At 37.7% G+C, this 27695-nt stretch overlaps 1 protein-coding gene across 1 annotated transcript; it reads left to right on the top strand.

Moving 5' to 3' along the window:
- Positions 1-1106: 1106 nt before the first annotated feature.
- Positions 1107-27462, top strand: LOC127878290 (ubiquitin-protein ligase E3C-like). Its single transcript, XM_052424810.1, is given in 19 exon segments — positions 1107-1232; positions 4988-5100; positions 6092-6235; positions 6733-6885; positions 9380-9612; positions 9896-10123; positions 10665-10804; positions 13423-13598; positions 14028-14114; positions 14440-14594; positions 14751-14929; positions 15184-15288; positions 15697-15870; positions 16531-16672; positions 17859-18139; positions 19373-19588; positions 25659-25757; positions 26114-26401; positions 27292-27462. Coding segments are annotated over 19 exon segments (3210 nt in total).
- Positions 27463-27695: the final 233 nt, after the last annotated feature.

Below are 27695 nucleotides of genomic sequence, written 5' to 3'. Positions count from 1 at the left end.
TTATTCTAGAACTATTTAGGTCGATGTTTACATTTATCAATAAAAGCATTCAATGACAAATTTCAAAACATGCACAAATATCTGAAAAGGTCCCTGCAATTTTAAGCCATGTCTTATACGTGTAATACACCAATGAAAGTTGTAAAAGCATATGGTAAGCTATAAATTATTAACCCTTTCCTACTCATAAGCTAAGTTTGCTTCTGGTAAGTATCGTAGGGTTGGAAATGAAGCCTTTAAAACATGCATGAACACTAAGAGATTAAAATATTGTGGTAATTTGGTGACATACACATTTGCAAACAATAATATCATATGTGCTTTTTGGTCGGACAAATGTGCAGGGCAAATGAACCCATATGATATGCTAGTTTGTATCAGTCAGTTTTTATAATTGGCATTTTATTTCATAGTAAATAGTGGGCATTAAAGCGAGATTATACGATATTGTCAAATATTTATGAATTTATATAAAATGTGTATTATATATATATATATTTCAATATAAATTAAAATAAAAGTTAACAAGAACATGTGTCGAAAAATGCGAAATAAGCCAGATATTTAATTCTGAAATTGAAAACGGCTGTACAGCCGAATTCGCCAGCATGTATACCATACATGAACGATGTGAATCTAAACTTAGTTTAACGGTTTATTTGATTTCCTGCAACGATATCTATTCATACGACACAAGAACACTAACTCCGATCCTAATACTAAGATAAATGCTTCGGTTATTGTAGGAAGATATGTACGTCACAATCGACTCGCGGCGCTAATTTGTCTTCGCTGCATTTTATGAAATTCGACTTTAATGTATAATTTTTCTTGCCTATTTTTTGTTATTGTAACATATTTTATCAATATATTACAATTAAACACATATAAAAAATCGTATAATCTCGCGTTAATACTTAAAACTATTGTACTATTTAATATAGTATAATAGACTACAAACCATGTTTGTTCATCATGCATGTTTATTAAAATTATGTTATAAGTGTTTCAACTCTACACAGTCTGTCTAGCATGGACATGCTTGTGAAGTGAGCATTTATGTTGCAATATTAAAGAATTCTTTTTGAAATTTTCAGAAAGAAGCCATGCAATCCCAGTTTGATAAAACGAAGACCATGGTGGGGAAAGGACCATACACTGAAAATGCCCTACAAGAGTTTGTGAAGTTGATCTGCAAGTTTTATGCAGGCAAGGTGGATGGTGAACGGCTGGTAAGACGTGGAGTTGTGTTAACAATGTAAAAATCAAAGTACTGACAGTACTGGTGTGACGATGCTTTTGAGAGGATGGATATAAAAGCATGACAAAAAAATTGGGTACGAAAAAAAATTGGGTACGAAAAAAAATTGGGTACGAAAAATTTTAGGTACGGGAAAAAAATTGGGGGAACGGGAAAGTAATACCTGTGGGGAACTTGACCCACACTCGCACATTTTCGGACTTTTCCGTCAAACATCAGATAAGTTCCTCGAAGGCAATAGTATGAATACACATTTCGGAAGCGGTAATGCGGTCCTACCTACGCGCGTCAAAATGTAAGCAAATATGTACACAAGTCTGTCAGGAATGATTGAATTAACGAAGAAAATCGTGTATTGATGTAAGTTTTTTGAAGAAATGTGCAGAAAATATATTAAACAAGAGCTGTGTTTGTGAAACACAATGCCCCCTGCTGCGCAGCTTTGAAGCCATATATTTTACCTTTGACCATGAAGGATGACCTTGACCTTTCACCACTCAAAATGTGCAGCAACATGACATACACATGCATGCCGAATATGGAGTTGCTATCTTCAATATTGCAAAATTTGACCTTTGACCTTGACCTTGAAGGATGACTTTGACCTTTCACCAATCAATATGTGTGGCTCTATGAGATACGCATGTACGCAAATATTGATAAAGTTATGGCCAATGTTAAAGTTTTCGGACAGACGGACAGACATACGCTTTATATTTGACATTTGACCTTGAAGGATGACCTTCACCTTCATCTTTCACAACTGAAAATGTGCAGCTTCCTGAGATGCACATGTATGCCAAATATCAAGTTTCTATGTTCAATATTAAAAAAGTTATGGCCATTAAAGTTTTCGGACGGACGGACAGACTGACACACTGACTGACTGACTGACTGACTGACAGTTCAACTGATATAGGTCACCCTACCGGGGGCATAAAAAGCAATCGCGATATTTTTCTCAGCCACATAATTGTTAATAGTTTGATATCACAAAATGAAAGTGAAAGTAGAACTGTAAAAAATGACAAACTGTCAACGTGTTGTTTTTGCTGGCACGAGAGGGCGATTACACTCAATGTGTTAACATTTTGACCATAGGCTTTGTCAATGACCTTTATAGTTAGGGTAGCTTTGATATTATTTATTGCTATCATGTAACTGCATGATTGTGTATATGTTTACAATACACAAAGCATAAATAATGATATAAATATACTGATTTAGCTTATAATAATCTGAGAACTATTGCCAGGTCAATTAAGGACTTAAAATACAATTTTGTGTCCTGATTTCATGAAGAAATGACCATGCATGTCCTAGATTTCAAATTCAAGGCCCTGGTGTGACACATTGGTAGCATTACTGTTAAACTGTAACCAGTGTTATGAAATTAGTTTTTATTGAACTATCTAAGGAAATCTAAATCAGGCACTGATTTTTCTTGTTTTAATACAGTCATAGATCAGTTGTGGCCTCTGGGTAATGACCAATTTTTTCTTACTTGTCACACCCTTAAAACTTTCCACACGTCTATAATAGCAAATCTGGATTTAGGTGATCTTCAATGGTAAATTTAAACTTTAGCTCTGTTACAAGAGTGCTGGTAAAGTCCAGTCACATATTTAAATCTAGGCCATGTCAAAATCAAAGTGTCAAAGACAAATGAAAGATGCGTTCATTAATTATTGTCCAGTTGTTTACTACTGCTGTAAGTTTTTATATAATATGACTGATGAACATCATGTGAGAGAAAATTTACATTATCATTGTATATCAGGTTTAGCAGCCTTTTAGATAACAAAGTATGCTAGTTTTCAATGTCGCTTCTGGGGATCAAACCCGTAGGGCTTTTAGGAAGATTCTGAAATTTTCGATCCCTCGAGAGCAACCAAACCAAAAATAAAGTCAAATATTGCCGACTCGGTTTTTTGAGTCGGTTCATGAGGGATAATGGAGCTTGATTGGTCATTGTCAGCTCTGGTACTACTTACATGTACCATGGGTACTCTTAAGTATACTTACATGTACCTTGGGTACTCTTAGTATACTTACATGTACCCCAGGTACGGTAAATAAACATAATTGTACTCGGTCCATAATAGACTGTACCCGAGTTGTATTCGCGCCCAAAATCCGATGTCGTAAAACAAGCAACCGATTATCTTAAACACACTTCTCTTAAAAAAACACTGCATTTACATGCTTTTTGAGTATGTGTTCCGATAATATAGAGGCCATTCTACAGAAAATTGACATAAATGTGTATATATAATTATTACAAAAAAATAGTTGACAACGACTGATTTAGGGTTAAATTTCCCGGGTACATTTTAGTATATTTACCGTACCCGGGATACATGTAAGTATACTTAAGAGTACCCGGGGTACATGTACGTAGTACCCGAGCCGACAATGAACAATCGAGCGATACTGGAAGGTGCAACATCTCTCACGCTCCCTAGCATCGCCTTTAGCAGTATTCAATTCTCAACAGGAAAGTGCTGGAGTCGTTGATCCCGAGGGACAAGAAAAACAATTGATTAATGTTCGAAATAAATAATTTGAGTAATGACAATTCTATTATTTGAGCCAGGTCACAGGAAAAGCGCAGTCAAATCAGTATCCAATTAAATTATTTGTTATTGTCAGAAAAAAGCTTTTAAGCAAACAGCTTTCAAGCGACTGCAGGCTGATCTAGATCCAAAATGGCCACAATCGCCTTAATGTCTCTTTTACTGTGACACAGTTCATTTAACTTTAAAATGATAAAAAGTACTAACACTAAGAAATAGTACAAACCAGTAAAGAGTTTGAAATCAATGTTGAATTTCAGGACAGCTTGGTGATCTGCAAATCCCCGATGAAATGTTGATATCGGGTATCATAGTCATTCAATAAGTCGCAAAATGCTCGAATACAATTTATAAAGCACAATGTGACTTATATTGATAACTAAAAATACCAGTATGCCAGTTTTGCCGTGTCAAGCTGTTACGATCCAGAAAGTCCTTCATTCACATCGAGTATATATCCTTCGAATTCCAACTATTGTTGTCATAAGCGGAGATTTAGTGAATAAATAATTCATATATCCTAAATGACAGCTTCTAAATAGCGAAACAAGCCAATTTATGCAGTAAGAAAGTTTTGAATCGAGACTCTCACGGGGGCGGCCATTGTTGAATGTTGAAACACGAACGACAACTCTGCTAGGAGAATGTTATCAATGACGAGCAATCTCCTACGCAGTGGCGAATGCAAAAGGGAAGTAACTGAAAAATCGAGTTATCTTAATCGGACTGGCTCGGTCTTTTACATAGGTCGCCATTGTGAATTTTTTTTAGATGGTTATCAAACCTTGGACGATGCTGTTCCAGCATCGTCAACAACAGCAAGATCTTAAACTCAGTCCTGAATTTAAGTCAATTTTTAACAAAGCCGGGCTTAAAACATTCGTGTAAAGTATAATCTCAGATAAGGCTGTGCAGTCTGCAAAGGCTAATCGGGGACGACACTTTCCAATGGAAATTTTGGAAGTGTCTTCTTAACAAGAATCAAGTCTAAGGGGAAAGTGTTGTTTTTGATTAGCCTGTGCGTACTGCATCATGATCTATGATGATATTTTTTACGCACATACCTTAAGCCTTGTTTTCCCAGTGTGACCCTCATTTTTAGCGTGATTTCCATTGTTTTGTTTTTAACCCAGCGGTGTTGATATTGTAGGTATGGCTGTGTCAGCTGCTGGTGAAGCATAAGGACGTCTACCTGAGAATTCTCACCATTGACTGCACTCAGGGACACCAGCAGATCATGAACATCTTGGCACTCTGTCTCAGGTATAGGATTGTCGGATTGTTTGGTCATGGTGAGCTTCTGTGATCACAATTTTTTTTTTCGTCTCGCTTATGTTGTCTAAATTGAAACTTGAAACTTGCTCATTTGATGAAACGCCTATTTATATAATTATATTCAATGGCGTTGTACAAAACATATATATGTACATAACGTTGATAAAAATAAGAGTGATTGATACTATTATGAAGCATTAATTAAATGATTTATAATCTAAAATTGTGTGATATAAATAAAAATGCTGTCCTGAAGTCCTGAACTCACTGCAAGCAACATAAATTGTTCAATCTTCAATTTTGTCAGAACTTTTGTTCTCATCTAGAAACTGGGTCATATGGTGTCCAAACATGGTCACTAGTTCAGGGTTTGATAAATTTAAAACTTGAGAGTAGCCAACTGGGCTGCCAGACTAAGTACTTGGTAGCAAAACTAATGGAAAAAAGTGCTACATTTATATGTATTCATACAGATAATACACATAAAAAACAAATGCATTAACGTGGATTTTCACTCTCAGCGGAACAGTTAAAAGGTTATTCGTTTGAATTTTTCATAATACCGGGTTCTATGGATAGACATTTTAAGTAGCCTGCCTTGCTTGCACATGCAATTTTTAATAGTCCAACTCAAATTTTGGTAGCCCATGGGCTGTGTTGTTTTTTTACCTCGATTGGTTTATTTTAAAAAAATGCTTGGGTACACTGTCAGTAGAAGTCACTTTTTTTCCCAATTTGTTAAACCGTTTAAAACTGTGATTTTAATATTATTTCGGCAATCTTGTTTTTTTTTGGCCCTTTTGGAAAAATGTTTGTATAATACCTTATTTATTTACTATGTAATTTAGTTGGAAGCAGAGAACTATTAATTTTTATAACACATTTGTAATAGGAAGAAGTGTATTTTAGAGCTTATATGATGAAAATTGTGTGCATTGATTTTATGTATTGAGTTTGAACCTGTCTTGTTTATATACAGATATCTGACGAGTATTGTTGACAGTGAACAGTCCATAGCAATCCCCATGCGTATGTTGGAGGTATTTACAACTCCTACCACTTTACAAAACCCCAACTTCCTTAAGACCCTGTGGCGATGTCTCATTGAAAAGGGTAAGCAGATGTACATACTGATAATGATGTTTTTGTGAGATAAAACTTGAATGAAGAAAAATGAAAAGTAAAGTACTGACTAAATGATAAAGCTGGTAATTACACGGTATTTTTTGCTAAGCATGTGTCAGCTGTAAATAATGATAGTAAGTTATTGTTTGTTTTCTCTTTTTATGTCAATGAAAAATTTACAAGTACAGAATATGTGCTGGTTCATATTAGCTTCGCTCTGTAAAAACTGGGCTTAATGCATGTGTGTAAAATGTCATCCAGAATTAGTCTGTTCAGACTTCACTTTCTGCCTAGGCTAGATTTTTGTTTAGTAGAGACTTCCTTTTAACGATGAATTGCATGCAACAGAAAGTATTGTCCCAGATTAATCTGTTCAGACTGAACAGGCTTATCTGGGACAACTCTTTATTCACATGTACTAAGCCCAGTTTTCCTTGTACAAGGCTGATATAGGTCATTGTGTCAAACTGATGATATGGTATTGTTCTGTGCAAGGTATTTTCATCGCATGCGTTACCTGTTGGAGCACAAGGTGCCAGGCAACTTGGAGAGGGGACCCCAGCAACCCACACCGGCGGCTGGCAGAATTCTTGACCTGGTCATGCAGCCCATCTGCTATGCTGCACAGTGTAAAGACTCCACATTCAGGTAAATGAGACTTGCTGTGGAAAAACGGGGCTAAATGCAAGGGCTTTAAGTTTCATCCCATATGAGCCTGCGCAGTCTTACAAAGTCGGTATGTGGATAGAGGGCCATTTAATGAACATGCATGTCATTTCAAGATTTTGAAAGACCAAAATTCTGGTTGCTATGGTTACAGAAATAATTGCAAAATAAAATCTGCATCCTGCCATTACAAAAAAGTACTTAAAGCTACGTTTATGAAACTTACAGATATCCTATTCTTGATCTGACAATATTCATCCATTAGGGTACTGCTGGTTTGTCTGTGACAAATATCTTGTTATGTATTATTGTTTACTGTTTTATCTGTGAAGGTGCAACTTTAAGGTGAATAGCAGCAATTGAATAAGAGATCAATAATTCTGGGTCGAATTCATAGCAGCACAGTGTTCAAACCTTTCCCAGCAAAGTGAAAGTGGCAAAATGCAACCAGCATAACACAAGAAAAGTCTGCGAGTAACTCGCAGTCTGTTAAAGTTTTATGCTGTTTGCTGCTAATCTGTATCTTCAGGTTGGAAATGACACCTTTAAAACTTGAATCTATTAGGAATTGTCTTTAATTTAATTTGATTTTCATATGAACAACAAACCCGTCAAAGTGCATATCTGAGTGGTGAAGGGTCAACAAGTTCCTGTTTATAACAATCAACAGGTTCTGAGTAACGTGTGCAAGACGTTGTCCTGTCTATTACAGTCAACAGGTTCTGAGGTACGTGTGCAAGAGGTTGTCCTGTCTATTACAGTCAACAGGTTCTGAGTTATGTGTGCAAGACGTTGTCCTGTCTATTACAGTCAACAGGTTCTGAGTTATGTGTGCAAGACGTTGTCTTGTCTATTACAGTCAACATGTTCTGAGGTACGTGTGCAAGAGGTTGTCCTGTCTATTACAGTCAACAGGTTCTGAGTTATGTGTGCAAGACGTTGTCCTGTCTATTACAGTCAACATGTTCTGAGTTACGTGTGCAAAACGTTGTCCTGTCTATTACAGTCAACAGGTTCTGAGTTACGTGTGCAAGACGTTGTGCTGTCTATTACAGTCAACAGGTTCTGAGTTATATGTGCAAGACATTGTCCTGTCTATTACAGTCAACAGGTTCTGAGTTATGTGTGCAAGACGTTGTCCTGTCTATTACAGTCAACAGGTTCTGAGTTATGTGTGCAAGACATTGTCCTGTCTATTACAGTCAACAGGTTCTGAGTTACGTGTGCAAGACCTTGTCCTGTCTATTACAGTCAACAGGTTCTGAGTTATGTTTGCAAGACGTTGTCTTGTCTATTACAGTCAACAGGTTCTGAGTTATGTGTGCAAGACATTGTCCTGTCTATTACTGTCAACAGGTTCTGAGTTACGTTTGCAAGACGTTGTCTTGTCTATTACAGTCAACAGGTTCTGAGTTATGTGTGCAAGACGTTGTCCTGTCTATTACAGTCAACAGGTTCTGAGTTACGTGTGCAAGACGTTGTCCTGTCTATTACAGTCAACAGGTTCTGAGTTATGTGTGCAAGACGTTGTCCTGTCTATTACAGTCAACAGGTTCTGAGTTATGTGTGCAAGACGTTGTCCTGTCTATTACAGTCAACAGGTTCTGAGTTACGTGTGCAAGACGTTGTCTTGTCTATTACAGTCAACAGGTTCTGAGTTACGTTTGCAAGACGTTGTCCTGTCTATTACAGTCAACAGGTTCTTAGTTACGTGTGCAAGACGTTGTGCTGTATATTACAGTCAACAGGTTCTGAGTTACGTGTGCAAGACGTTGTCCTGTCTATTACAGTCAACATGTTCTGAGTTACGTTTGCAAGACGTTGTGCTGTCTATTACAGTCAACAGGTTCTGAGTTACGTTTGCAAGACGTTGTCCTGTCTATTACAGTCAACAGGTTCTGAGTTACGTGTGCAAGACGTTGTCTTGTCTATTACAGTCAACATGTTCTGAGTTACGTTTGCAAGACGTTGTGCTGTCTATTACAGTCAACAGGTTCTGAGTTACGTATGCAAGACCTTGTCCTGTCTATTACAGTTAACAGGTTCTGAGTTAAGTGTGCAAGACGTTGTCCTGTCTATTACAGTCAACAGGTTCTGAGCTATGTGTGCAAGACGTTGTGGTGTCTATTACAGTCAACAGGTTCTGAGTTACGTGTGCAAGACGTTGTCCTGTCTATTACAGTCAACAGGTTCTGAGTTACGTTTGCAAGACGTTGTCCTGTCTATTACAGTCAACAGGTCTTGAGTTACGTTTGCAAGACGTTGTCCTGTCTATTACAGTCAACAGGTTTTGAGTTACGTTTGCAAGACGTTGTCCTGTCTTTTACAGTCAACAGGTTTTGAGTTACGTTTGCAAGACGTTGTCTTGTCTATTACAGTCAACAGGTTCTGAGCTACGTGTGCAAGACGTCGTCCTGTCTATTACAGTCAACAGGTTCTGAGTTATGTTTGCAAGACGTTGTGCTGTCTATTACAGTCAACAGGTTCTTAGTTACGTGTGCAAGACGTTGCTGTATCCAGCCTACTCAGTGCAGGTCTCACAGTTCCTCATACCTGCAATGGCGTACGGCAAATACCCATTTCCCTTTGTGGATCTGATTACAACCTTGATAACAGGGAGCAAAGAACAAGGTGCTGGGAAGAACAAAGGCTCCGGCCAGTCTTCTACCGAGAAGCCTGCACCTATTGAAAAAACAGCATGGCTTCTGGGTGCATTTGTCATTTGGAAATTACGCCTTAAAAACTTGAATCTAGTAAAAATTGTCTTTAATTTCTTTTGATTTTCTAAGGGACTACAAACCTGTTAAAATGCACAGAGGTAAAGGATTAACAACTATCTGTCTATTACAGTCAACAGGTTCTAAGTTATGTTTGCAAGACGTTGTCCTGTCTATTACAGTCAACAGGTTCTAAGTTATGTTTGCAAGACGTTGTCCTGTCTATTACAGTCAACAGGTTCTTAGTTACGTGTGCAAGACGTTGCTGTGTCCAGCTTACTCAGAGCAGGTATCACAGTTCCTCATACCTGCAATGGCGTACGGCAAATACCCATTTCCCTTTGTGGATCTGATTACAACTTTGATAACAGGGAGAAAAGAACAAGCAATTGGTGCTGGGAAGAACAGGGGCTCCGGCCAGTCTACTTCGAAGAAGCCTGCACATATTAAAAAAACATCCTGGCTTCTGGGTGAATTTGTCACTCTTGGGGCTAAAGCACTGGGTAAGTTTCCCGCATGGCTTTTCCTTGCCAAATGGAAAAATTGCTTTTTATGAAAGCGAATTTGTATATGACTTTTTATAATAATTTAAATTTAAGAAAAAATCTTAATTTTCATACTTTTTTAGATGTACTAAAAAATAGAGATGAGAAATAATAATTATAAGACACTTATTTTGAAACAAACATCAAATAAGGATTATTTGGTTTCAAATTGGTTTTACAATTTTGCTTTGGGAATGGGTCACTTTAAAGAACCCATAGAAACGCCAGGAAAAGGCCTGTCTTGCTAATGTTGCAGAACTTAACTTATTTTTAAGAATTGTTACGTGGACATTAATGTTTGTGTATTCTAGAAGCACCATATTGAACATTAGTGCGAAACTATCTTCATATCTGAACTGTGCAATGTCACATAACTTTAAAAAAAAAAGCTTAACAACATCAAACAAATCTGTCATGATATTTTATAACATGACACTCATGTGTTGTCTGCAGACTCTTCTTTGCTACAGAGTTTTGATTGTTCTTTATTGAGTTTCAGATGATCTTCCCCACTCTGCAGTGTGTGGGTACCTGCAGGTGATACAGTGGTTACTGCCTTCATTGCCAGCAGCCCGTGAGGATGATGATGATGATGACGATGATTCTGATGAGGAAGAGGACATGGAGACAGATGATGATGTGAGTTTCAGCTATGTTTTCATCTTCTTTAGTCAGAAATGGGCAGAGTTTATTGGTTTGCTGATTTCTGTAGAACAATGAATAATTTTCGAGCTGTTTTAATCTTATCAGACACTGCTTCAGTAATATATGAGCCTTTCTGTGGGTGATCATGGTTTAATATATGTGCATAAAGCGCCGTTCCATATTAGAATGTGCAGTCTGCTCAAGCTAATTAGGGACAACACTTTCTGCTTAATCTGGATTGAAGAAAAGGCTTCCCATAAACGACAAAAAAGAGCCAGGCTCATATATAATGACATAATAACGAGATCAAATTTGATTACTCATCCATATTATTCCTGAATTGTGGAGTACTAGCCATTGGAATGATCTGAAATTGATGTTTCAGCCACTGCTTTGTACATGTTACAATCCCATCTTAATGCAAATGGTGTCATGATAAACTCTTATTCGTGTTGTTTAATTAGCCAAATGTTACAAGATTGTAGATTTGTATTATGTGATATTCTCAAATAAATGCTCCCCTGGGCTTAATAGTTATTTCAAGTGGCCTTTTGAGTCATTTATTGTTTTGTCTGACAGTGTATATCCCACTCAAATCAAAACGTTTATCTCAAGATTGCTTTTTATTAGCTCATCTATTTTTTGAAAAAAAAAATATGAGCTATTGTCATCACCTTGGCGTCGGCGTCGGCGTCGGCGTCTGCGTCGGCGTCGGCGTCCGGTTAAGTTTTGCGTTTAGGTCCACTTTTCTCAGAAAGTATCAATGCTATTGCATTCAAACTTGGTACACTTACTTACTATCATGAGGGGACTGGGCAGGCAAAGTTAGATAACTCTGGCGTGCATTTTGACTGAATTATGTGCCCTTTTTATACTTAGAAAATTGAAAATTTTGGTTAAGTTTTGCGTTTAGGTCCACTTTTTTCAGAAAGTATCAATGCTATTGCATTCAAACTTGGTACACTTACTTACTATCATGAGGGGACTGGGCAGGCAAAGTTAGATAACTCTGGCGTGCATTTTGACAGAATTATGGGCCCTTTTTATACTTAGAAAATTGAAATTTTGGTTAAGTTTTGTGTTTAGGTCCATTTTATTCCTTAAGTATCAAAGCTATTGCTTTCATACTTGCAACACTTACTAACTATCGTAAGGGGACTGTGCAGGCAAAGTTATGTAACTCTGACTGGCATTTGGACGGAATTATGGGCCCTTTATACTTAGAAAATTGAAAGTTTGGTTAAGTTTTGTGTTTTGGTCCACTTTACCCCTAAAGTATCATCGATATTGCTTTCATACTTGGAACACTCGCAAACTATCATAAGGGTACAGTAAAAGGACAAGTTGCATAACTTTGGATGTCATTTTTACGGAATTATGGCCCTTTTTTGACTTAGTTACTTTGAATATATGGTTAAATTTTGTGTTTCGATCCACTTTACTTCTTAAGTATCAAGGCTATTGCTTTCAAACTTCAAATACTTTCATGCTATCATGAGGTTACTGTACCTGGCAAGTTGAATTTTACCATGACCTTTAAATGACCTTGAATGTCAAGGTCAAATTATTAAATTTCGCTAAAATTGCCATAACTTCTTTATTTATGATTAGATTTGATTGATACTTTGACAAAACTACTCTTACCTGACATACCACAAAAGACTCCACCCAAACCATCGCCCGTGCCCCCCCCCCCCCCGAACCCCCCGCTATTTTTTTTTTTTTTTTTTTAAGATCATCTCACAAATGACCACCACACCCTCACACTATACCCCCCCCCCACCCCACCCCCTCCCCAATTTTTTTTAAACGATTAAAAAACAAAACTATTTATTTTGATTATTTTATGTTTGAAATACCGTCCAACCATCGCACCCAAGAATCCCACCCCACCCCCTCCCCCCACCCGAATCCCCCCCCCCTATTTTTTTTTAAAGATCATCTCACAAATTACCACCACACCCTCACACTATACCCCCCACCTCACCCCCCCCCCCCTCAATTTTTTTTTTGAAACGGCTAAAAAACACAAATATTTATTTTTATTATTTTATGTTTGAAATACCGTCCAACCATCGCACCCAAGAATCCCCACCCACACCCACCCCCCACCCCCCCCCCCCACCCCACCCCCCACCCCCACCCCCCCCACCCCCCACACCCCCCCGATTTGTTTTCCTTTTTTTCGCATTTTTGGAAGATAATGTAATAAATGTCCACACCCCCACACAATGCACCGCTCTTCACTCCACCCCTCCCTCCTTTGTGATTGAAAATGAGAGTCCCTTAACCTTTAAAAAGAAAAAAGATGAGCGGTCTGCACCCGCAAGGCGGTGCTCTTGTTAACTATTGGGGTTATAACTGTTTAACCAAGAATTCTTGTTTCAAAATTCAGCTGTCCTATAGGAAAAAAGGACTTAATGCATATTCATAAAGTGTCGCCCAGATAAGCCTGTGCAGTCCACATTGGTACAAATTACTTAAACTCAAACATTCTGCTTTTATGGTGTTTGGTGTAAAGGACGTCTCTTTTTAGGGGAAATCCCATTTAGGCGGAAAGGATCTTCCCTGATTGCAAAATTATTGTGACTTACTTTGTATGTTTCCCATAGAGTGAGCTGGCAGAGGTCAGGGAGGCGTGTCTGTCAGCCCTGGACTCACACACACACGTCAGCCAGATAGTGGGACTGGTGGGGAAGGTTCACTGCAAGGCACCCGTACTGCACGCTGTAGCCGTCATATGTCACTGTTTGATCAGCCAGCACAGATACTCCATCCATAGAAGAAGGTAAGAATAGGTGTGTCATTATTGGAACCTTGGAAAACTGGGCTGATCCATCTGCTTACAGTTTCATCCCAGATTAGCCTGTGAAGGGATAGCACTTTACACTTTTTGTGGAATTTTTCGTTACAGTCTCTTGGAAGACTGCACAGGCTCCTCTGGAATTACACTTTATGTAAATTCATAAAGCCCAGTTTTTCCAGAACAAGACTTATTGTTAATGTAAATGCATGTGTTTTAAGAAACCAACACAAGTAGAGCTTTTTGTTCAATTGTGTAAAAACTCGTCAGTGGATAAAACAAGTGATTGCATTACAGAATTAGGCAGAAACTGGTTTTAACATTACAAACACCTCATACAAGTTATTGGTACGGATTAATTTAACTCAAATTATTAAAATATTATAATACTTTAACTTAATTTGTTTGTTTCAGAATGCTGTTCAGCCTTGCTTACAATCCGACATTTATAAGAAATCTGTGGAAATTTTGTGTTCAAGAATCCACGGTCACCCAGACCAGGTATGAACTAAGAGGCACCACAAATTATTACTAAGTAAACAAACTAATAATTACATAATATACTAATGCGATAAGAAATTAGTTTTTCAAAGCCTTCCATGTGTAGGAGGGTCCAAAATCAGGTCGCAAATGTAGGTTTTAGTGAAACTGACATATATATTATTATTTAATAACAATGCAAAAAATGTTTTAGTAAAATGTTTTAGTAAAATTAATTTCAGAAAATAGTAATAAATACAAGTAAATTTGATTGCGAAGATTTGATTTTGCTCCTGATATACAAGTTAAACTGAGCCCTGCCCTGACAGTCTGCTGTACATTGTAGGGAGACCAAGCCCCTTATTCACCTGCTTAGCTGCAGTCAGGCTATGGAAGAGAGTGACATGGCTCGTATTGTCCCACTGCTGTCTACATTCTGCTCCATGTTCAGCCATTCTCTCCACACACTGCACGATGCTGACTTTTATGGGGGTATCAAAGGTGGGCTGTTCAATTGCCAGAATTTATTTACCATAATCTGCAACATCCTGTAACTTAAATTTAGTATGTTTTTTTATGTTTCAAATATTTATTATTTGTTATTTATATTTCGTTTACATTTCCCATATCTTTTGTCATTGTTAATTCTGGTCACAGGTCCTGGATCAAGTATGCCGTTTGAATTGAAAGAAGTAGAGAATATGTCCGTGGCGTTGAAAGATGTATGTCTGGGCATACTAGAGCTGGCCCATCCAGACGCCAGGCCAACAGTCAATGATGACTACAGACGTGTTCTTGCTAATAAACGCCAGAGGAAGTGGGGAAGTTTGTTTAAGGTCTGTCTGATGTTCAGTCATATACGTTTTTGAAAATGTATAAAGAAGGTTAAACATGTTTGTAAAAATAGTGAAATTTTACTGTTATTTCTGACAATGTATCACAAATAAAATATATCATACAAATCATATGTTTATGTTGTATAATGTTAAATTTGAAGTTATTTGGTTATCGCAGTATTATTAAGTTAAAATGTGTTGATCTTTGTAATTCAATTTAAAGCTTGGAAACTTGCTCATTAATCTGTTTAAAGGTGGTTGCTGGCCTTGTTCGGCAAATACATACTAGAGACTCAAGAAAGTCATTCTGTGGCAAAAATCATTGGCTAACTGACAGGTTCAAAATAATTGCAGATGCAGTAAGTTGGTGACTTATATTATTTTGTTTAATTTTCAAGAACGTAATAAGGATCTATTTACCCCCTGCCCCTTTGAAGAAGATGAATTATATTGTTATTCTCATCTGTGGGTTTATTGGTCTGCATCTGGATGATCAGCCCGTAGACCATTATGTTTCTGCACTATGTTTTGAAAACTCTTCGACCCATTATTATGCAAATAATATGATGGTTTAATGGAAGGAAAAAAAGACCCCTCTTGGTGTATAGGTCAATAGTCAGGGTCACAATATATAAAGGTTTCCATCTGATCTTCACCAAACCTAAGTTGAACATATCTGTTTAACAAAAAATAGTGTTCTTTAGCTTTTTGTTCATTAAACATACTATATTGCTCGTAGTATTTTAAAATGCACCCAATTTATTTAGCCATCACAGATCTACGGTTCTTCCATGTTGGTCCGTCGCCCATTTGTTACCATGCAGTGGTTGACCCGTATCAACGCGGAGGAAGGCGGACCACCGCTGTCAAACAGGGACGACAAGAACCTCGTTATTCTCACAGAGCTGCCCTTCGTTGTAGCTTTCCATGAAAGAGTGAAGGTAGGAAGGATTGCTCTCTATAGTATAATATACTTTCTCATACACTTTAAAGGTATGTTAATTGTCCCCTACCGGTGAAACCAGAGGGGACTTATGGTTTGCTCTCTGTGTGTCCGTGAGTCTGTCAGTCAGTCTGTCACACTTTTCTGGATCGTGCGATAACTTTAAAAGTTCTTCATATTTTTTTCATGAAACTTGAAACATGGATAGATGGCAATATGGAGATTATGCACGTCATTTCATTTTGTTCCTACGTCAAGAATTCTGGTTGCTATGGCAACAAATATATAAAAAATTACTGACAATGGTGGAGTTTCACCGGAAGGGGACCATGCTGCTTGGCAATCTCTTGTTAAGTTAGTGAGAACCTTCAAGTGATATTTTACAGGACATCCAAGAAGACTGTGTATAATGTGGATAAATATTATATCACTAAACATAGAATTTAGTTTATCATGTGATTTATTTAAGATATCTATTCACTGATAAAGTATTTTATAATAGAATACTATGGTTTTGTATATTTTAAATGTAAAAACATTTTTCAGCGGTATGTTCCGAATTATCATTACTTTATATTTATTATGAATGTTTATCATGTTGCAACATTAAACGAAAGCAATATTTGTTCCTTAGATGACAGTCATATTTGTTCCACAGATATTTCACAAGTTTCTGCAGAAGGACAAGGAAGAATTCCAGACCGAGAACAGTCCGTTCATAGGCATCCGATCTGTCAGTGTGATGATCAGGAGGAACTATATCTACAAGGACGCCTTTGAAAAACTATCACTAGACAATGGTATGGTGTAAGCCATAAATTAGTTGTACACAATTTTGCAGAATATGAAAAATAGTTATGCTATGATCATACAGATATTATTGTTGAAATTTACACACTATTGTACCAGCATTTTTTTCCTTCTTTATTAAGTACCCGTAAAAGGTACTTTCCCATTGAGGAAAAATGAAAAAATTCCCAATTTCAATTTAATAAAAAAATTCCCAAAAATAAGAAAAATTGCGTGGATTTTGTTCCAAAAGCACATGAATTAAGCAAATACTCTGAGCACTGGAACTGAACATTTCAATCAAAAAGACATGTAAAACAATATCTGAATGTGGTTATGCTATTAAATACCAAGCAATTGAAAAGACATAAACTTCCCTTTCTGAAAATTTCATGACGCCAATTTCCCCAATTTCAGTGCTTATTGCGCTTATTGTCCCCTACGGGTTTCACCAGAGGGGACTTATGGTTTGCGCTCTGTCAGTCCGTCAGTCAGTCACACTTTTCTGGATCCTGCGAAAACTTTAAAAGTTCTTAATATTTTTTCATGAAACTTGAAACATGGATAGATGGCAATATGGACATTATGCACGTCATTTCATTTAGTTCTTACGTCAAAAATTATGGTTGCTATGGCAACAAATATACTAGAAATACTGCTGAAAATAGTGGTTTTCTGGATCCTGCGATAACTTAAAAAGTTCTTAATATTTTTTCATGAAACTTGAAACATGGATAGATGGCAAAATTGACATTATGCACGTCAGTTCATTTTGTTCCTACGTCAAAAATTATGGTTGCTATGGCAAAAAATAGAAAATAAAAATTTTGACAAGGTTGGAATTTCAGACAATGGTTGAGCCGGTAGGGGACTATATTGCTTGGCAATAGTCTTGTTTTTACCAATTTGCATGGTACAGGCAATATTCCCCAAAAAGAGGTGTACTAAGTTACTTAATATTACAAGTGACGTATTTACATGAGATTGTTAATACATTATGATGTTTTATATACAATTTTTCTCGAATCACTTAATGTATGTAAATTTTATAACAAATTGCTACGGATTTAAGTATAAACCTGTAATCATTCAATAATTATACCATTACTCCATTCAGTGGTTAGTATTTTTATGAAAAAAACAACAACAGTTATTTGAATGAAAAAAAAAACACAATGGTTTAGGGCTATTATTCAGAATGATTGTTTACAAGTGGCCAATTTTTCCATTCGGTGCCCACTTTGAAGTACAAGACGCGTGTTCAGCTGGTGAATGCAGCAGGGATGGATGAGGCAGGTATAGACGGGGACGGCATCTTCAGGGAGTTCATTGGACAGCTGCTGAAGTTTGGCTTTGATCCCAACCGAGGGTTCTTCAGTCAGACCACTGACAGACTTCTGTTTCCCAACCAGCAGTCTGCTCTACTGGTGGATAACTTTGAAAAACATTACTTCTTCCTGGGCAGGATGCTGGGAAAGGTAACATTTTACCTGTAATTAAATACCTTATATAATATTTGATTAACATTTTATTTGTCAAGGTATGCTACTTGTGGAGATTTTAATCAAATATAACATGTACTTCTGTTTGTCTGTTAGTAAACATAAATTAATCCAGAAATGTTCTTCTTCACTTGTCTATGTTCAACTTTCAAATTTGCAATGATTTTTATTATAATATGACATTTTGTATATGCGATTTTTTTAATCTTTAAAAAATGGTGTTAGTTATGTCCCTTTTCATCCTAAAATGTCTGTGTTATTGCTAAAGATTTTATTTGCTAAATATGCATTTTTTATACTTAAATGTCCAGATGCGTCATATATGGTAGGGAACATTGTGTACTGATTCTCTATGATGAAGTTGTAACAAATCATGACCTTGGGTTGAAAATTCGCAATACCCAGTAGATCAAATAGTTAATATAGACTTAAATATAAAAATTACTTTAACAATTGTATCGTCCGAAACCAGAAAGCCCACAGGTTTCGTATTTGGTATTACAAATTGAACTGTGGTTCTCTAAAAACTTTGTTCAAATAATGCCCTGGGGTCAAAACTGGCCCGTCTCATGGTCCAATTTTTAGCTCGGCTGTTTTTGGAGAAAACACGAGGTATTGTCATAGCCAGCTGGTCGTCCGCCGTACGCGTCGTGCGTAAACCTGAACATTTTGTTAAGGTTTTGAACATTGGCTCTAAAATCAAAGTGCTTCAACCTACAACTTTGAAACTTCATATGTAGCTGCACCTTGATTAGTTCTACATGCCACACCCATTTTTGGGTCACTAGGTCAAAGATCAAGGTCACTGTGACCTCTAAAAAATAATCTGACAAGCTTTCGTTTATTCAAAATTGCACCCGCAGCTGAGCGTGGCACCCGTTATGCGGTGCTCTTTTCATTATTGCAACTCACTGCATATATCAGCATACGGCATCCATGGATATTCTTCAAAGCTGTGAGAATTTCTTGTTTAAACAGGAGTTTTGTTAACCAATCTTAGAATAGCAACAATAAAAAACTCAATTTTACATGTTGAACAATTATCCTAGCTGACAAACAATATACTGATCATAACTAATGCTTGATAAGAAGGTGTAAATTTGTTGGTCTTTACAATTCACAAAAGTTTTTGAGGAGGAAAAAAACTTGTTGATAAGTATTGGCCAATAATTTCATATTAAAATTGGTGCCTACTTTCTCCACACCCAGGCGATCTATGAGAATATACAAGTTGCGCTTCCAATGGCGTCCTTTTTCCTGTCTAAGCTGCTAAGTCGTCACCTCCACAACTTGGATATTAGTCACCTAGCCTCCTTCGACCCAGAGATCTACAAGAACCTGCTCTTCCTCGAACACTACGAGGGAGATGTCAGCAATCTTGGCCTCAGCTTCACTGTGGCTGTTGACGAGTTTGGGAAAACAAAGGTAACATCTTTTGTGTAACATAGTTTAATTTGTCTTATTGACGCTAGGCTAGGGGGGTTATAATTACCCCTGCTGATATATGTCAAAATATTCGGTCCTTACTTGAATCTTTCCCCAAGAATTTTATCTCAGTGGTGCCAAACTTTTCTTATTATGCCCCCCTTCGAAGAAGAGGGGTATATTGCTTTGCAGATGTCGGTCCGTCCGTATGTCTGTCCACCAGATGGTTTCCGGATGATAACTCAAGAACGCTTAGGCCTAGGATCATGAAACTTCATAGGTACATTGATCATGACTCGCAGATGACCCCTATTGATTTTGAGGTCACTAGGTCAAAGGTCAAGGTCACGGTGACCCGAAATAGTAAAATGGTTTCCGGATGATAACTCAAGAACGCTTATGCCTATGATCATGAAACTTCATAGGTACATTGATCATGACTCGCAGATGACCCCTATTGATTTTAGGTCACTAGGTCAAAGGTCAAGGTCACGGTGACCTGAAATAGTAAAATCGTTTCCGGATGATAACTCAAGAATGCTTATTTCTAGGATCATGAAACTTCATAGGTACATTGATCATGACTCGCAGATGAGCCCTATTGATTTTTAGGTCACTAGGTCAAAGGTCAAGGTCACGGTGACCCGAAATAGTAAAATGGTTTCCTGATGATAACTCAAGAATGCTTATGCCTAGGATCATGAAACGTCATAGATACATTGATCATGACTCGCAGATGAGCCCTTTTGATTTTCAGGCCACTAGGTCAAAGGTCAAGGTCACGTTGATTCAAATTAGAAAAATGGTTTCCGGATGATAACTCAAGAACACTTACGCCTAGGATCATGAAACTTCATAGGTACATTGATCATGACTCGTAAATGACCCCTATTGACTTTCAGGTCACTAGGTCAAAGGTCAAGGCCACAGTGCCAAAAAACGTATTCACACAATGGCTGCCACTAAAACTGACAGCCAATTTGGCGGGCGTGCATGTTTTACAAACAGCCATTGTTTCTAAATCCTTATTGCTATGAGATTTAAACAATTATTATACATTGTATATCGTATACCAAACAATATGTGTATCACAGGAGTTGACTTGGGCTTACTTAAGAAGCCACATCAGCAGTCTTTGTTGTTGCTTTAGCAATATTCTTGTAATAACCCAATCTAGCTGTGTGAAAGGCTGACATCTGTTAATCAAATCTAAATGTAAAATTTTATAAGATCGTGTATGTTAAGTGGTCATCAACATGTGATTTCCACTCAATAATTAGCTCCACTGGCTAGAGGCCAGGGGGGCTTATGTCATGGTCCTGTGTCTGTCGTGCGTGCGTTGTCTTTTCCTTAAAACATCTTCTTCTCCTAAACTACTGGTCCAATTCTGATGAAATTTCTCAGAAATGTTCCTGGGGTGAACCTCTTTTGAATTTGTTCAAATTATTCCCCTGGGTTCAAATTCGACCCTGCCCCAGGGGTCACAAAAATGAAAATTTGCTTATATAAGGCCTTTTTTGTGAAAACTTTCAAAATCTTCTCGTCCATAACCATTGGGCCTGGAGCTATCAAATTCGGTATGTAGAGACATCTAATAGTCCTCTACCAAATTTCTTCAAATTATTCCCCTGGGGTCAAATTTGACTCTGCCCCGGGGGTCACAAAATTGAACATATGCTTATATAAGGCCTATTTTGTGTAAACTTTCAAAATCTTCTCGTCCATAACCATCGGGCCTAGGGCTATCAAATTTGGTATGTAGAGACATCTTATAGTCCTCTACCAATTTTTGTCAAATTATGCCCCTGGGGTTAAATTTGACCCTGCCCCGGCGGTCACAAAATTGAACATATGCTTATATAGGGCCTACTTTGTGAAAACTTTCAAAATCTTCTCGTCCATAACCATTGGGCCTAGGGTTATCAAATTTAGTATGTAGAGACATCTAATAGTCCTCTACCGAATTTCTTCAAATTATGCCCCTGGGGTCAAATTTGACTCTGCCCCGGGGGTCACAAAATTGAACATATGCTTATATAATACCTATTTTGTGAAAACTTTACAAATTTTCTCGTCCATAACCATTGGGCCTAGGGCTAATAAATTTGGAATGTAGAGAAATCTAATAGTCCTCTACCAAATTTCTTCAATTTATGCCCCTGTGGTCAAATTTGACCCTGCCCCGGGGGTCACAAAATTTAACATATGGTTAAAAAGGGCTTATTTTGTGAAAACTTTAAAAAAATGTCTTGTTCATAACCATTGGGTCTAGGGCTACCAAATTTGGTTTGTAGTGACATCTTATAGTTCTCTACCAAGTTTGTTCAAATTATGCCCCTGGGGTCAAATTTGACCCTGCCCTGGGGGTCACAAAATTGAACATACGCTTATATAAGGTCTATTTTATTAAAACTGTATAAAACATTCTTGTCCATAAACATTTGGCCTAGGGCTTCCAAATATGGTATGAAATGAAATCTTATAGTTCTGTACCAAGTTTGTTCAAATTATGCCCCTGGGGTCAAATTTTACCCTGCCCCGGGGGAATCACAAAATTGAACATATGCTTATAGAAGGACTATTTTGTGAAAACTTAAAAAATATTCTTGTCCATAACCATCCAGCCTAGGGCTATCAAATTTGGTATGTAGTGACATCTTATAGTCCTCTAACAAATTTGTTCAAATTTTATCCCTGGGGTTAAATTTGAACCTGCCCCGGGGTCACAAATTTGAACATATGCTTATATAATGCCTATTTTGTGAAAACTTAAAAAAAAAATCTTGTCCATAACCGTTAGGCCTAGGGCTACACAATTTGGTATGTAGTGACATTGTATAGTCCTCCACTTAGTTTGTTCAAATAATGCCCCAGGAGTCAAATTTGACCCTGCCCTGTGGGCCACAAAATCGATTATATGCTTATATAGTGCCCATTTTGTGAAAACTTTAAAATTTTCTTGTCCTTAACCATTGTTGCGTATGATCGTATAGTTTTTATAAACTACGGAATCGTGCGTTAGGTTCGACCTTTTAATTAACGTTAATACGAACTTGTATATGTACAACATAAGAAGTGACGTCGATAGTATACATGACGTCGCGTGCATGTTAGCGGATAAACGTCAACGTTATGAATTCCCGACATATTCCGGGCCTCGAAATGATATAAATTCTAACAATAGTAAAATATAACATGAAATTATGTTAACACGTATTATTAAATTAACGTAAGTCTCTGCTTATCACAATAATCACATAAAGTCTCTATTATCACATTATATAAACAGTCTCTAGATATTGTTTTCACATTCTTCAATTGGATAAAGTTTCACAATTGGTCGATGAGTGAGTCAATTTTTTGTTTGAACTTTCGCCGAACGAGCGAGTCCGTCATTTCCCGGCACGAGTTCCTCCACAACGGCCAAGCGCCACTGCGTCCTCGGGCAGTCATCTTGAATCTGTACGACGTCGCCTACTGATATCGTCTGGTTGTTATTTCCCCTTACTTGACTTCTTTCTCTGAGTGCCGTCAGGTATTCACGTCGCCATCTTTCGCGGAAGTTCTGTATGAGTTGCACTCGTCGAGTACCTTGCTTCACAAGCGACGAACGATTGATGCAATAATCTGCTGGCAATGTCGCAGGCTCGACAGGAAGTGACGTTATTCGTCTTCCATATAGAAGATGGGCAAGCGTCAATGTTTCCTGCTGTCCTAGCTCGCCGGAAGTGACGTAAGTAAGGGGTCTGTCGTTGATAACGGCTTCTGCTTCAGTGACAATAGTCTGTAGTGTTTCATATGTCACGTACGCTTTACCAAGTACCTTCTTCAATACATTCTTGGTGAGACCGATCATTCTTTCCCACCAACCCCAAAACCAAGGGGCTCTTGTAGGGATGAATTTCCAATCGATTAATCGGTTGTTGAATTCGTCACGCACAACCGCAGATTCACACAAATTATTCAAATGTCTAGCAGCAGCCGTGAATGTCGTGCCGTTATCAGACATCATAAAATTTGGTGTTGATTTGCGACTACAGAAGCGCCTAAATGCAAACCGGAATGACTCCGCCGACAGATCTGGAACCAGTTCAAAGTGAACGGCTCTCGTACTGGTGCAGATAAACAGACATATGTATTGTTTATGTTTTCATGTTGTTTCCGTTAGTGTCACGCACACTCAGAGCTCCGGAATAGTCAACACCTGTATACGTGAACGGGGCTACGTCTGACACTCTTGTCTTCGGTAACGGAGGAGGGTCTGGTGCTTTGTATGGTCTACCAGAAACCTTTTTGCAGATCACGCACTTTCGTAATATCGAACGAACGCATGGACGTATAGCTGGTATCCAGTATTTTCCTCTCAAAAGTGTTATAGTTGAGCTGGGTCCGGCATGGTGTAACCTCTCATGGGCGTCCTTGGCTACCAGGTGCGTGAATGCATGCTTTGCCGACAGCAAAATCGGATGTTTCGTCTCTTCTTCTAAGGCTGCATTATGAAAGCGTCCACCACAACGAATCACATTGTCCTTCATGAAAAGCTTAAGCTGTTTAACAAGCGGCGATACCTTCTTGTTATCTTTTAAATACTGGATTTCTTCAGGATATGATGTCATCTGGCAGGTTCGAATGCATGCTGTTTCAGCTTCTGTCATTTCTTGAATGGTTAGCTTTATGCCTGCTGGTTTTCGTCCATTGCGACAATAATAAATATATCGCAGAACATAAGCAGTCACTCTGATCAGTTTCTGAAACGAACTGAATCTTTTCACGTCAATTAATTCTTGCGAATTATTTGTTGCCGTTACTGTTGCCACAATAACCATGTCACTCGTCGGTTGCTGACTCACTATGCTCGTATCCCGTTGATCACGCTCGGCAATAAGTGTGTCTAATTTCATGCGTAAATCCATCATGTACATTTCTGTTTCCACAATTTCATATTCGATTCCTTCAGTTTCCGTGTTTGATAAGATTTTTTCGTTAAGTTGCATTTTTCTTTTATTCACGGCACCAAAATGATGCGTATGATCGTAGAGTGTTAATAAACTACGGAATCGTGCGTTAGGTTCGACCTTTTAATAAACGTTAATACGAACTTGTATATGTACAACATAAGAAGTGACGTCGATAGTATACATGACGTCGCGTGTATGTTAGCGGATAAACGTCAACGTTATGAATTCCCGACAACCATAAAGCATAGGGCTACCAAATTTGGTATGTAGTGACATCTAATAGTTCTCTACCAAGTTTGTTCAAATTATGCCCCTTGGGTTAAATTTGACCCTGCCCGGGGGGTCACAAAATTGAACATACGCTTATATGGGGCCTTTTTTGTGAAAACTTTAAAAAATCTTCTTGTCCATAACCATTGGGCCTAAGGCTACCAAATTTGGTATGTAGTGACATCTAATAAACCTATACCAAATTTGTTCAAATAATGCCTCAGGGGTCAACTTTGACCCTGCCCTGGGGGTCACAAAATTGAATAAACGCTTATAAAGCGCCTATTTTGTGAAATCTTTAAAAAAAAATTGAAAACCATTCAGACTATGGCTACCAAATTTGGTATGCAGTAACATCTTATAGTCTTTTACCAAGTTTGTTCAAATTATGCCCTTTGGGTCAAATTAGACCCTGACCCGCGGGTCACAAAATTGAACATTATATACGCTTATATCTTGCTTATTTTGTGAAAACTTTTAAAATATTCTTGTCCTTAACTCTAGGACCTAGGGCTACCATATTTTGTATGTACATGTAGTGAGTTATAGTAGTCCTCTACAAACTTTGCTCAAATTATGCCCCTGGGGTTAAATTTGACCAAGCCCAGGGGTCACAAAAGTGTTCATGTGCTTAAATAGGGCCTATATTTAACTATTTGCACATGCAGAGAATATTTGTTTCAGCCTTTTTTCAGCAGTGGAGCGATACAGGGCCATCATGGTCCTCTTGTTAAAGTTGAGATGGGGTTAAAGTTAATGGTATGAAATTTGAGGCATTGGTAGCATACATGCAAACCTTAAGTTAAATAAATTGATAAATCTTTATTATATAATTTTGGAAGGTTGTAGAGCTGAAACACGGTGGCCGGAACATACCAGTTACAACCAACAATCGCATAGAATACATTCACCTCATGGCAGACTTCTATCTAAACAAGCGGGTACAATATGTTTATGTTAAACCTTTTTAAAATTGCTGCTATGAGATATTTAGTACATTAAATAAAAATAAAAGTTGAGGGTTTATGCTGTGGTTTGGTGCCAGAATAATAGATTGATGCAAAAATATTTGTTACATTTGTCTTTTTCATATACTAAGTTTAAAAACATAACAGTTTAGGTTTTTAGTTTTTACCTGTATAGAAACTTAATAACCACGATATCCTATTACCATTGCCTTTTTAACTTATGCAGATTCATCGTTAGTGTATGACTTTCTGTAACAGTTTGTCAGACCTGCTGAACCTTACCTATATGACATGAGACTAGATTGCCATTCCCTTGTTTACTAATACAGATTCACAAGCAGTGTGCTGCATTCCGTAATGGTCTGTCTGACCTACTGAACCTGGAGTGGCTGCGGATGTTTGACCAGCAGGAGTTACAGGTGCTCATCTCAGGTGCGGCGGTACCCGTAGATATAGACGACCTACGCACGTACACCAACTACAGCGGTGGGTATGCGGCCGACCACCCGGTCATCAAGATGTTCTGGGAGATAGTGGAGGACTTTACAGATGAACATAAGAGGCAGTTACTCAAGTTCATCACTAGCTGCTCTCGACCACCTTTGCTGGGATTCAAGGTCCGGTGATGTGTATACCCCTTATTACTTACGTGTTGGGATTCTAGATTAATTGGATTTGTGGTATGTTGTATTGACTTTTCATAATTATATTTAATGAAAAGTTTAGGAATATCAAATTATATAAAAAGTGCTTTCCTAAAATGAGGTATGAAAGGAAGTGACCAATCGTGTTAATCACATGCTTTTAAACTAACTGAACTACTTTTGAATCTACCAAATCCTATAAGCTTTGTACTGATGTGACTCATTCATTTAAAAAAAAACTCATTTCACTAAAAATATGCATTTGTTCTAAAAATGTATTTATCACATGAACATATTAAACATTTTTCATTATTTGTGGTCTTTGTGTTACAAGGCAAGCAAGGCAAGTTATTTGACAATGCGACGTTTCATGTATAGGTTCACTCATATGTGCCTCCATCCATTTCTTGTTTAATAGCTTTTTTGCGAATTGTTCTGATATGCTTCAGCTCAATAACTTCCACATGCCTGGATTTTCATTTAACTTTAATTGGTACATTGCCCATATTGGTCTGATAATTTATGTGGTACATTGCCCATGCTTGCGTAAGGTTAATATCGTTATGTGCGCTTAAAGCAATATCTGGTAATGGTCACTTCTAGTTAAATTGTAAAATGTTAAATATTCATTCTTTCAAATAAATGTTAAAGTATATGTGTCAGTTTCTCCCTGATTGACAAAGTTTTCCATTGAGATTTGATACAACAAAATATGACCAATTACTGCAATTGAAATATGTGCTAAATGATTATATTATCATATTAAATTATAATTTTTGTATGTAGGCAGTTTCCATCTAACAATACAAGTTTACAATTGTTATACAAACATGTTCAGTACATGATGCTGTATTCCTTAACAGGAGCTGTATCCAGCCTTCTGCATCCACAACGCAGGCTGGGAGGCGGACCGACTTCCTATGGCAAGCACCTGCATAAACCTGCTCGAGCTCCCAGAGTTCCATGACTATGGAATGCTCAGAGACAAGCTCCTGTACTCCATAGAGTCAGAAGCAGGCTTTGAACTCGGCTGAGAAAATATGAGATAGATACATTAGAAATATTTTTAATTTTCCAAATATCCTATTGTAACTCAAGTGGCAGTTGGGAAGTACTGTCAAGACTTCATGGCTTCAATAAGTCGTGTGTAACAGAGGTTTAACTCTGAATGATGCTCCAGAGGTGGATAGAAGATAGAACTGGGGGTTCATAGGTCAAAGGTCAAGGTCACAGTGACCCGAAATAGTAAAATGGTTTCCGGATGATA

The sequence above is a fragment of the Dreissena polymorpha genome, chromosome 4 (genome assembly GCF_020536995.1).
Source record: "Dreissena polymorpha isolate Duluth1 chromosome 4, UMN_Dpol_1.0, whole genome shotgun sequence".
Classification (NCBI taxonomy): domain Eukaryota; kingdom Metazoa; phylum Mollusca; class Bivalvia; order Myida; family Dreissenidae; genus Dreissena; species Dreissena polymorpha.
This window is presented reverse-complemented; position numbering and strand designations above follow the sequence as displayed.